Source organism: Semicossyphus pulcher, unplaced genomic scaffold (genome assembly GCF_022749685.1).
Source record: "Semicossyphus pulcher isolate SPU_LCO1_2020_fin unplaced genomic scaffold, fSemPul1.0.p SCAF_9, whole genome shotgun sequence".
NCBI classification, from domain to species: domain Eukaryota; kingdom Metazoa; phylum Chordata; class Actinopteri; order Labriformes; family Labridae; genus Semicossyphus; species Semicossyphus pulcher.
In genome coordinates, this window is record NW_027211770.1 from 25,482,733 (window position 1) to 25,495,516 (window position 12,784).

The window sequence follows — 12,784 nt, forward strand, 5'->3', positions numbered from 1 at the left end:
GAAGGTTGACGAAGATAAAATAAAACAATTCCTGATTTCACTGGACCTCCCCTCAATAGGCTCAGAGCAAAATAGACATTTGACCGCTCCTATTACAAAAGACGAATTAGATAAAGCCATAGGCAGACTGGCGACTAATAAGAGTCCTGGGAGCGACGGCTATCCAAATGAATGGTACAAGAAATTTAAAGAAGTGCTTGCCCCGGTACTATTGGAATCTTTTAATTGGACGCTTGAGAAGGCTATAGCCCCACCATCCTGGAGGGACGCTGTCATATCTGTCATTCCCAAAGAGGGGAAAAATAAAGAATACTGCGAGTCATATCGCCCAATATCGATTCTGAATGTAGATTATAAATTGTTCACATCCATTATCACTAAAAGACTGGAGTGTTTTCTGCCTGACCTGATACACGAAGACCAGACAGGCTTTGTAAAAGGACGTCAAACACAGGATAACATCAGGCGCACTCTTCATATTATAGACCATGTCAATAAACACCATACAAGCGCGGCCCTGATCAGCGTAGACGCTGAAAAAGCGTTTGATAGGGTCAGCTGGGATTTTTTGTATAAAGTACTAGAGAGGATGGGATTCAATGATAAATTCATTAAATGCATAAAGGCATTGTATACTGACCCATCAGCCAGAGTTAAAATTAATGGGCACCTGACAGACACTTTTAAACTGTACAGAGGGACACGACAGGGTTGTTGTGCCAGCCCCGCCCTCTTCGCGATTTTTATCGAGCCACTTGCTCAAATAATTAGACAAGAAGTCGAGTTGACAGGAATCACGATAGCAAGAGATGAACACAAGATAGGTCTATTTGCTGACGATATAATTACCTTTCTTCAGGACCCAGATACAACGTTTATTAAATTAGTAAAGATAATGGAAGAATTTGGATTGATGTCGGGCTACAAGTTGAATATGTCAAAAACTCAGGTTTTAACTTTTAATTACAAGCCAAATAAAGAAATCAGGAAGAGATATAATTTAAATTGGAATACTAAGTCATTAAAATATCTGGGAGTGATAATAACTCAAGAATTCAACAGAATTTATGAGACAAACTACAAACTAATAAACGATAAAATTCAAAGAGATGTGGCAAAGTGGTCAACATTAGTAATGGATTTCAGCTCAAGAATCGAGGTGGTCAAGATGAACCTCTTGCCTAGGTTGTTATATCTTTTTGAATCACTCCCAGTTAGAGTACCAGATTCACAATTCTCAGCATGGGACAGGCTAATATCCAGGTTCATCTGGGGGGGAGCCAGGCCTAGGATAAGATTCAAGACTCTTCAGCTAGACAAAGAAAATGGAGGATTGGCTTTGCCAAATTTGAGAGAATACTACTATGCTGCACAGTTAAGATACATAGTATATTGGTGCTCTCCGAGTTATCAAGCCAGATGGAAGGACATTGAGATGAGCCTGGGCCGGGCTCCTCCACAGTCAAGGTTAAGTGGAAAAGAACATATGGATCTTAAGGGTGAAAACTCGATTATGAGAGAAACATTTGAAATATGGTATGATGTGGTTAAAAAATATAAGTTAACAGGGGACTGTAAGCTGTTGATTTGGCCTTCTCACACCTCTAGGTTCAGACCAGGAACGTTAGACAAGACCTTTGAAAAGTGGAGAGACAAAGGAATAACAGCTACATGTACACTTGTAGATAAGCAACATTTCAAATCATTTAGACAACTTAAAAATGATTTTGGACTGGAAAATGGAGATTTATACAGATATCTTCAATTAAGACACTTTTATGAGACAGAAATTAAGAAGGAAATCTCACTGGAAGGGAATGAGGTGGTTGAGGTGTTGACAGGTGCATACAAGCAAACTCCTTCAAGAATTGTCTCTGTACTGTACAAGGGTTTATTGAAGCAACAGGGAAGAAATACAGTGTATATAAAAGTGAAATGGGAAAAAGAATTGAATATTGAGTTGTCTGGGAGTGATTGGCAGTCCATGTTTAAGACCCAACATACATCAACTAGCTCTAAAAGATGGAGGGAGTTTGGTTGGAAAAATTTAACATGTTTTTTTATTACACCAAAAATTAAAAATAAACAATTAGGACGACAACAATACTGTTGGAGACAATGTGGGCAACTGAATGCCAACCACTCTCATATATTTTGGTCATGTATGAAAATACGGTCATTTTGGGAGGGGATTCTGAGAGCCATGGGCAAAATTTTTGGATATAATATTCCTGATGACCCCCGGTATGTATATCTAGGACTGACACCAGATGATGTATTAGGTAAAGAAGACATATACCTGTTTAAGATCCTATCTCTGGCAGCTAAGAAAGCCATTACAAGAAGTTGGCTGAGAGCTGACCCACCTGGACTGAGCCACTGGCTGGACATTGTGGAAGAAATTCGATCAATGGAACAAATGACCTACAGCTTACGAATCAAAACAGAGCTATATGCTGTAAGATGGTCAAAATGGCATCTCTATGTGGCAAAGTAGTGTTTACCCCCCTTGTATTTTTGTGTTTTTGTATTGATTTGATTTGAAAAAATAAAGTTTGAAAAAAAAAAAAATACACGTCAAATACAATTTTCTCAAACATGGTTTCTGTCATTATAGTTAGTTCTTGTTATGCTGATTGATGTCAAAGGGTTCATTTTTCTGATAAGTTTATTTTCAATGAGTTATTTGATGCTGTAAAAAGGATGATTGACAGCTCTGTTGACAAATCCGGCTCCTGCAGCCCATCTGTTCTGAATTAGCAGAGTAGAGGAGGAACGGCGAGAGGAGACGTAACTAAAACAATCACTACAGTCATTGAAGTTTCCATATCTGCGAACGTCTGCTTCAGACCAACACAAAGAAGCTGTTCTGTTGTTAAATATGTCAACATGCGGGATCCTTGCTGTTTTTTCGGCAAGTTATGTTTGTGTTTTGGTTAGCGGAAGTGGCTAGGGCGGCTCCACCCGCCGATCTCTGCTGCGCAGACTCTGGCTCCAAATGACGTCACCGTTGTAAGATGGCAGCGCCTATCACGGGGGCTATTTTGGCATCACTTTCGTACAGTGAGAGCAGATGGAGACGCGTCGTCCATCTATATATTCAGTCATTGGACTGTCCTCTTTGGTGCAGTGCCATGTTAATCTTGTTCTCTTTGAAAGGCTTCATGACAAAGACATGTTTATATCCTCATTTAAAATCTGCTTTATGTTCTAAATAAAACACGCACATCTTGACCGGTCGAGCTTTAATACCTACAAACGTGACACAGACACCACCTAAAAAAGGTTTATTTAGCATCAATAGTTTGTCTCTGATGAAGTTTAAACCAGACTTGAGCATCAGAGGCTTCATTGGGAAAGTACTTACTTACAATCGATATGTAGTTATCCATGTTTTATGTTGAACACACTCACATCACAAAGTGATTATTTAAGCTCATGCAGAAAGAGCAGAGTGAGAGAGCATGAACTTTTGTTTGAATGATCATTTTTGACGTGGGCCAATGACATCATACTCTGGAGATCTGTCTCTGTGATCCATCCGCATGTAGGTTCCATCGCCCTGCTCCTGTGGCTTCACATTCTTTCTTTGTTTCCTTTAGAGAAAATATAAAATGATAAAAAAAGATACTTATATTTACACCAAATATCTTGATCAGCGCAGATTTCATACAAAAAGCAACCCAGTGTAATAACATACCAGAGGTACACCATGCAGAATGTTAAGATGATGTTCACCGTGAGAGACACACCAGTTAAAGCCAGGACCAGAACTCCACCGTAGGGGCCACAAAGTTGCTCAGGACCTGTCATAACAAATACAATAATATTCTTATCATATCCCTGTTCTAGTGTTATACTAATGCAACATTGACTCAGCTACAAATTAGCAGCAAATGCCCATTTTGCCACAAGTTGTAAATAATTCAGTCCGGACAAATAAAACAACGTTTTAATCTTGTGTTAAATTCCAACCCCTTAAGTCCTTACTGAAGCCATTCACTTTTTCATTAACAAGTACACTATAGCATTGTGGAAAATTAATAATTCAAATGGATGACTTTTATTTTTAGAATGAGGTCGAATTAATTTTATTATAAAAAAAGAACCTCCATCTTTGGGGACTGATTACACTGACGCTGCTTATGATAGGTGTTTACAATTATGAGTGTGGCAGTAGAAATAATTTCCAGGCCTTTTCTTATTCAGGATTTTAAACAAAAGAAAATATCACATTTGCCATTACTTATTAAATAAGTTAATAAATGTTTCCAGAAATCCAGAAGATTTCACACTTATTAACAAAACTTGCTGAGGTGGAGCAATCTAGAAACTGAAAGAAGAGAAGAGGCTTAAACAACTTTGAATCAGAAAACTTTATATTCCGATTTGTTTCCTGTTTTGACGTGTTGCATATTGTAGGTTGGAAAGGGTTAACTAGTAGGTTGAAAAGTGTCTCATGATGATAGCTCAGGGTGCACCACAGAAATCTTGAATTCCCAAACATAGTGGCTTCAAACTTCTGAATAAAGCAGTTAGTGAAAAAGTCTCTTACTTTGTTAATCAGTGCACTGAATAAATCTAAAGACCTATCAGGTTTTATACAACTTAGCGTCGTGCATTTCATACATACACTGAACGTCTATTTGTGTGTTGTTCGATCGTCCAGCTCCAAGATCATTTTCAGCCTTGCAGAAAAAAGGGCCGCTGACTTGAGAAGCTTTCATCTGAAAAACACGTCCAGTCCCAACAAACGTCTCCCGGCCTCCGTCAGCTCTGTACCAGGTGTAGTTCTTTACAGCTGGGTTGGCACTGCTGCTGCATGTCAGAGTCACAATGCTGCCTTCTTGTACGGGACCAGAGGGACGGACTGAAACTGTGGTCCCTTTGGGTGAAACTGAAAAATTAGTTATACAACATGAATATGAATCGTAGGGCGTCGCAGACGATATGCTTATCTACCAGTTTGATACTATCCAATACTTGGTTGATGATTCAATGTGTTTGTTCTCTGCCCTGTGTATGTATAGGTGTGTTTCAGCAGGACAGAGCAATGCACACTTTGGTGAGCGCCCTGACCATCACAGGGAAGCATTTTCTCTTTTACCCAGGGACGCTGCGTCCACTGTGAAACCAAAATACATTGTTGATGTATTATTTTACCCCAAACGATGATCTTCTCCTTAAACTGACCAAGTAGTTTTGGTGCCTTAATTTAACCAAACTGTTACTCGCAAAGACCCCTGTGTGAAATACTGTGTTTAAGGGAGTCCAGTATTTACATATCACACCCAGTCTGAGTCAAAAATCAGAATGCACAGATGTGATGGCCTGAGTAGCAACACGTGAGATGATTTTACAACACATGCAAAAAAATATTGAGTGAAAAAATGAGGTGAATCCATTTTTTTCCCCAATCCTAATAAATGGCACTTGTTACAATGAGGGCTGTGACGGTCCTGAATTTCTCTGAGGTGAAACACTAACGCCCCTGTGTGGTTCGGTGGTTAACTGCGGCCGTCTGTATTTCTATTGTTGTTATCATTCCTCTGTTTTTGGGACATTTCTGGACGTCAATCGCAGGGCAGTGGTCTGGAGCTCAGCCAACAGTCCGTAGGTCGAGACTAAATGAAAACGTGGCGCCAAGGTGACATGGCTGTCTCTCTGCTCTGCTCTCTGTCTGTCTGCAACAGACACTATGGTAACTTCTACATCTTTATGAGACGTGAAAGGGACTTCACAATATTTCTCTAATATTTCTGTTTCGCCGCTTTATTTACATTAACGATGCTTGCTCTCTTATCTTCCTGTCTATGTCGCTCTACCACAGCTGCTCTCCCTCTTTTGCTCCCGGCAGCTTTAGTTTGAAAATCTGACTGTAGATGTGTTTTTTTTTAAAGCTTCAGTACCTTTCTGTACTATCGAAAGTAAAATGACGTAGAGCAAAACTGTACACACGGGATCTCGTCTGCGGTTACCGTCACAGCCGTAGTTACAGTGTCTGTTGTAAGTGATTATATCTACATTGTTAAGACAGATTAAGTTTACTGACAACCTTTTTTGCAGTGCATCTGAAAAAACGGCTTTTCTAAATGTCCAGTATTAATCTAGAATATTTAAAGTTGAGGGGGCAACTCATATTGAGATGGATTTATTTTAACAGATGTTGCACAGAAATGTCTGGGTAAGACTGTTAGTGAAAGGAACATGAAACCACTTGAAATGATACATACACTGAACATCTATTTGTGTGTTGTTCGATTGCCCGGCTCCCAAATCATTTTCAGCCTTGCAGAAAAAAGCACCGCTGTCTTTAGAAGCTTTAATGTTGAAATCATGTCCAGTCCCAACAAACGTCTCCCGGCCTCCGTCAGCTCCGTACCAGGTGTAGTTCTTTACAGCTGGGTTGGCACTGCTGCTGCATGTCAGAGTCACATTTTGGTCTTCTTGTACGGGACCAGAGGGACGGACTGAAACTGTGGTTCCTTTGGGTGAAACTGAAAATTACAAATGATTCCTTGTATTATTTAAAAGTAAAAAGTAATCAGACACGTGGAATGAAATGACATTAACCATGTTTTTATCTGGGCATCAAGGCATCAGAAATGTAACAGTCTGGAGGGTACAATTCTTTACTATCTAGTTTTGTTTCTGAGGCATATTTGAACGTATCAAAATGGTTGACAAATATGTTTCTGTTGCATCAAAGGACCAATTGTTTTATCCCTCATTCAAAGAAAGTCGAGAGATGAATTATAAAATGAACTTACATGAAATATCAGCTGTGATACTGGTCTTTACAGATGACTCAGTGCTGCCATCTTGTTTTTTATAGACAGCAGTACAGGAGATTTCCTGTTTGTGATGGAGGTGTGATGCAGTGAATTTCACCACAGAGGTCTTGATTTTGGTTTTGTCCTGATTCTCTCGCAGTGTCTCCTGACCTTCACCCAGGCCGGGGGTCCATGTCAGAGTTGGAGAAAGGGACAGACAGGGAGCTCGAGCCGAGCACGTCAGAGTCACTGAGGTTCCCTCCTTCACCTTCAGTGTGGAAGGATTCAGAGTCGGTCTGGGTGGATTATCTGGTGTGAAGGTAAACAAACTCTTTTATTATTTAAGGGGTGTTTTTGCAGGAAGCAATTGATGCAAAACAAGGTTATAAACAAACTAGTACATGGAAAGTGAATAACTGAAATGTAAATTAAGGACTCTGAAACTTACCTGTGAATGTAATGCTCAAGGTTCTATAACTAAAGGTATATTTCAGCGCATTGTTACACTGCAGTTTGAAGTAATAGTTATTGCTGGGAGGAGGTTGCATGTTATTCAGGGTTGTGGTGCAGTCTTTTTTCATTAAGTCACCTGTCAACGTTCCTGTTATTTGACTTTGTTGTGGAGCGCTGCTGTCAAACACGAACCTGTTACCATCTTTCCATAATGCTATACATGTGCTATCTAAGTCTGATTGATGTTCATCTGATATGTCAAAGGAGCAGGGGATGGTCACACAGGATCCCCTCAGAACCTCTATAGTCTGTGGTATAGTGACCTCAAACTGTCCACACAGGGCACCTGAAACACAACAAACAAATCATTGAATAAGAAGAAGTGGGTACTACTGAAGACTGATGAGAAATTACATGAGCAACAGTTTTTCTAGATGTTTGAATCACAAATAACCATTTTAAACATCAAAAGATAAAGTTCACACACAAAACACATTTTGCCTCTCAGCGGTCTATTCGCTGCAGCATGTCTTGAATTTTTGACTAGTACTGCGAAGTTCTAGTTTTGAAAAAGTGATATGATTTTATAAAATTGCATGACATTATTTTGCCATATGCAAACGAACAACTCACCTTGCAGCAGACAGCCAATGAGAAGGAGAGTGAGAGCTGCAGCCATCTTTGTGTGTCAGAAAAGGCAGAAAGTCTGGAGATTACACGTACCGATTTATGTTTAGTAAAATTCATTCTAAATGAACTCAGATTTTAATAATAAGGTCATTTAAGGCCATTATTGAATGCCATATTTTCAAATGTTCTAAAGTTGGTCATTGCTACAACACGCTGCTTTTGTTAACAAGATGAAGAAGATGTTGTGATGATAAAAAGGTAAAACAGGAAGCTATGCTGCACGCATCTTTTATCAATTCATTTTCTATTTTCCTACAAAGCTTTAATCTGTTTTAGGCAACTTGTATATTAGACATAAAAAATGTGAAAAAGCACAACTGAATGACAGCTTTAGATTGTCAAAGACTTCTGGTATCTGATGACATTACACTTACACAGTTGTCAAACACTGGAGCAGAAAGTTTGCCAACTTTCACAAAGTAAAGATATTTTTTTCTCAGCGTAAATACAACTTAGACCTAATATTCACTTTTTTATAATCTTGTATGACATAAAAATGGATTATTAATTATGTTTCAAACAAAAGCCAGATAACTTACGTTTTTGGCAGGTCTTTTGAGCAGAGGGGTGAAAGATGTTTAGTGAAGTGAAGTTCCTTAAAATTCGTGCTGCTTTTTCAGACAGCCTGCAGCAACTGACTTGAAATGAGGATGTCACAATAGCGGACATGGGTATTGCAATAAATGTACAGTACTCATCTGAAATGTTTTTCCGTGCCACATCAGTTCTGATCCTACTTTAACTTCACAAATATTCTTTGTTTCAATGTTCCTCATCTTTGGACCTTAAATTAATTTCACAGGAATCAATGAACCTTTATTCATACTGGAGAGATCATTGAGGGGAAACCCTCATTCACAATGATATCGAGTTAATTACAGAAACAATTAAAGTGACAAACAACAAAGCATTTGAAGAACCAGACGACAACGACTACCGGGAAACATCTCTGGTAACTTGGCAGATAATCATCAAGGCACTGAGTTGATCTTGACCTTAGAGCCACACAGATATGGGAGACGGGTGTCAATACTCATTTTAAATGGGGAAATTGACTGAAAACCGATATGGGGGCCAAAATAGTGCATTTTTGAGCACGTCTAACAATGGACCTTTCCTCTTCAGATCATGCCTCTATTATGCAGTATGATGAAAAGGTCTTCAGAGTGCTGCTTTCTTCAACAAATAAGAGTATTTATTAACATTACTATTTACTGTCAACCAATCCAATCCACTTTATTTATATAGCACATTTTAAAAACAACAAGGTTACCAAAGTGCTGCACAACAGATAAAAACAGTAAGTAAGTAAAATTCAAATGTTAAAATAAATATATAAAAAGTAAAAGATTAAAAAAACACAATAAAATAAAAGCATATAAAAACACTAAAATATACATAAAACACAAAACAACAACCAATGATTTAGAAACAATAAAAGACAAACAGAGACCACACAACTCTCATGCTGGATTAAAAGCCAAGGAATAAAAATGCGTTTTAAGATGAGATTTAAAAGTATCTAAAGTGGGGGCAATTTTGATGTGGGTGGGTAGCTCATTCCACAATTTAGGAGCTACCACTGAAAAAGCACGGTCACCCCTGGTCTTATGTCTGCTCTTTGGGATGACAAGACGCAGCTGATCAGCGGACCGCAATGCTCTTGAGGGGGTGTAGGTGTGTATGAGGTCTGTGATGTACTGAGGTGCCCGACCATTTAATTTGCAATTAAAATAAAAAAATGGACAGGGAGCCAGTGGAGGGAGGCGAGAACGGGGGTAATGTGTTCATGCTTGCGCGTTCCTGTTAAAAGACGAGCAGCCGCGTTTTGGACTAACTGTAAGCGAGCGAGGGAGGCCTGGTTGATGCCAGTGTAAAGTGCATTACAGTAGTCCAAACGGGTTGAGATAAAAGCATGAATCAAGCACTCAAAATCATTAAAAGATACAACAGATTTAATTTTAGATAAAAGCCTCAGATGATAAAAACTTGTTTTAACCACCGCGTTTATCTGTTTATCAAGTTTAAATCATTGTCCATGTTGACGTCGAGGTTTGTGACTATGGGTTTTACATATGACTGCAGGGAGCCCAGGTCTATAGGAGGGACATCACAGCCTCGACTGGGTCCAAACACCATGACCTCAGTTTTGTCTTCATTTAACTTTAAAAAATGAAAAGCCATCTATGCCTTGATGTCCTTTAGACACTCTAGTAGGGGTATCAGGGAGCTCTTATCATTTCTCTTAAGCGGCAGGTAGATTTGGGAGTCGTCCGCATAAAAATGGTAAGAGATGCCATGTTTTTTAAAAATTAAACCAAGGGGGAGCATGTAACAACCAGTTGTAGGGCGCACCACAGTCTGTGATGCTCTTCTACATGTGCTGCAGACGGTACTGAGAGTTTGTAAACTGGAGTTGGGGCACTATCTGCTGCACAAACTATGTGATGACAAAGCATTGTTTGCAATATGTGCTCTGTACAGAAAAAGTCATTATATTGGTGTATGTCGAGATAAGATACACACAGATACGGATTTATATGTAATATGTGGGTTGAGCACTAGTTGACACAGTTTTTTTTGTCTTTAAACTGTACTCTTGAGACTGTCCCATAGACTATAGAAAAAGATGGACGACATGACAGCTCCCTAAAAGTGAAGCCAAACCCTCTCTATCGCCCCCTGCTGACTGGCTGCAGTATAGGTCATAAAGCCCGCCTCCTCCATGTTAACAGATGGGACACGAGTCAAACTGTAAAATCAAAATAGACGTCAAATACAATTTTCTCAAGCATGGTTTCTGTCATTATATTTAGTTGCTGATTGGTGTCAAAGGGTTCATTTTTCTGATAAGTTTATTTTTAATGAGTTATTTGATGCTGTAAAAAGGATGATTGACAGCTCTGTTGACAAATACGACTCCTGCAGCCCATCTGTTCTGAATTAGCAGAGTAGAGGAGGAACGGCGAGAGGAGACGTAACTAAAACAATCACTACAGTCATTGAAGTTTCCATATCTGCAAACGTCTGCTTCAGACCAACACAAAGAAACTGTTCTGTTGTTTAATATGTCAACATGCGGGATCCTTGCTGTTTTTTCGGTAAGTTATGTTTACGTTTTGGTTAGCGGAAGTGGCTAGGGCGGCTCCACCGGCCGATCTCTGGTGCGCAGACTTTGGCTCCAAATGACGTCACCATCGTAAGATGGCAGCGCCTATCACAGGGGCTATTTTGGCATCACTTTCGTACAGTGAGAGCAGATGGAGACGCGTCGTCCATCTATATATTCAGTCATTGGACTGTCCTCTTTGGTGCAGTGCCATGTTAATCTTGTTCTCTTTGAAAGGCTTCATGACAAAGACATGTTTATATCCTCATTGAAAATCTGCTTTATGTTCTAAATAAAACACGCACATCTTGACCGGTCGAGCTTTAATACCTACAAACGTGACACAGACACCACCTAAAAAAGGTTTATTTAGCATCAATAGTTTGTCTCTGATGAAGTTTAAACCAGACTTGAGCATCAGAGGCTTCATTGGGAAAGTACTTACTTACAATTGATATGTAGTTATCCATGTTTTATGTTGAACACACTCACATCACAAAGTGATTATTTAAGCTCATGCAGAAAGAGCAGAGTGAGAGAGCAATGAACTTTTGTTTGAATGATCATTTTTGACGTGGGCCAATGACATCATACTCTGGAGATCTGTCTCTGTGATCCATCGACATGTAAGTTCCATCGCCCTGCTCCTGTGGCTTCACATTCTTTCTTTGTTTCCTTTAGAGAAAAAAAATAAATAAAAAAAGATACTTATATTTACACCAAATATCTTGATCAGCGCAGATTTCATACAAAAAGCAACCCAGTGTAATAACATACCAGAGGTACACCATGCAGAATGTGAAGATGATGTTCACCGTGAGAGACACACCAGTTACAGCCAGGACCAGAACTCCACCGTAGGGGCCAAAAAGTTGCTCAGGATCTGTCATAACAAATACAATAATATTCTTATCATATCCCTGTTCTAGTGTTATACTAATGCAACATTGACTCAGCTACAAATTAGCAGCAAATGCCCATTTTGCCACAAGTTGTAAATAATTCAGTCCGGACAAATAAAACAACGTTTTAATCTTGTGTTAAATTCCAACCCCTTAAGTCCTTACTGAAGCCATTCACTTTTTCATTAACAAGTACGCTATAGCATTGTGGAAAATTAATCATTCAAATGGATGACTTTTATTTTTAGAATGAGGTCGAATTAATTTTATTATAAAAAAAGAACCTCCATCTTTGGGGACTGATTACACTGACGCTGCTTATGATAGGTGTTTACAATTATGAGTGTGGCAGTAGAAATAATTTCCAGGCCTTTTCTTATTCAGGATTTTAAACAAAAGAAAATATCACATTCGCCAATACTTATTAAATAAGTTAATAAATGTTTCCAGAAATCCAGAAGATTTCACACTTATTAACAAAACTTGCTGAGGTGGAGCAATCTAGAAACTGAAAGAAGAGAAGAGGCTTAAACAACTTTGAATCAGAAAACTTTATATTCCGATTTGTTTCCTGTTTTGACGTGTTGCATATTGTAGGTTGGAAAGGGTTAACTAGTAGGTTGAAAAGTGTCTCATGATGATAGCTCAGGGTGCACCACAGAAATCTTGAATTCCCAAACATAGTGGCTTCAAAGTTCTGAATAAAGCAGTTAGTGAAAAAGTCTCTTACTTTGTTAATCGGTGCACTGAATAAATCTAAAGACCTATCAGGTTTTATACAACTTAGCGTCGTGCATTTCATACATACACTGAACGTCTATTTGTGTGTTGTTCGATCGTCCAGCTCCAAGATCATT

The 12,784-nt window shown here is 39.0% G+C and overlaps 1 protein-coding gene and 1 long non-coding RNA gene across 2 annotated transcripts in view; both read right to left on the reverse strand.

Moving 5' to 3' along the window:
• The window catches only part of LOC138584212 (B-cell receptor CD22-like), a 36,090-nt gene extending 27,548 nt beyond the window's left edge, over window positions 1–8,542 (reverse strand). The window contains exons 1-6 of the mRNA XM_069656387.1: window positions 8,456–8,542; window positions 7,860–7,932; window positions 7,222–7,572; window positions 6,771–7,082; window positions 6,234–6,497; window positions 4,634–4,897 (exon numbers count right to left, since the gene is read on the reverse strand). Of these exons, the coding sequence (XP_069512488.1) occupies window positions 4,634–4,897; window positions 6,234–6,497; window positions 6,771–7,082; window positions 7,222–7,572; window positions 7,860–7,905 (1,237 nt within the window). The 5' untranslated portion in view covers window positions 7,906–7,932; window positions 8,456–8,542. The remainder of the gene's footprint in view (window positions 1–4,633; window positions 4,898–6,233; window positions 6,498–6,770; window positions 7,083–7,221; window positions 7,573–7,859; window positions 7,933–8,455) is intronic.
• Window positions 8,543–11,157: 2,615 nt separating this feature from the next.
• On the reverse strand, window positions 11,158–12,782 carry LOC138583562 (uncharacterized). Its single transcript, XR_011305426.1, has 3 exons — window positions 12,736–12,782; window positions 11,803–11,908; window positions 11,158–11,700 (listed from the first exon to the last, which is right to left on the reverse strand). It is a non-coding gene; the product is annotated as an uncharacterized lncRNA (long non-coding RNA).
• Window positions 12,783–12,784: the final 2 nt, after the last annotated feature.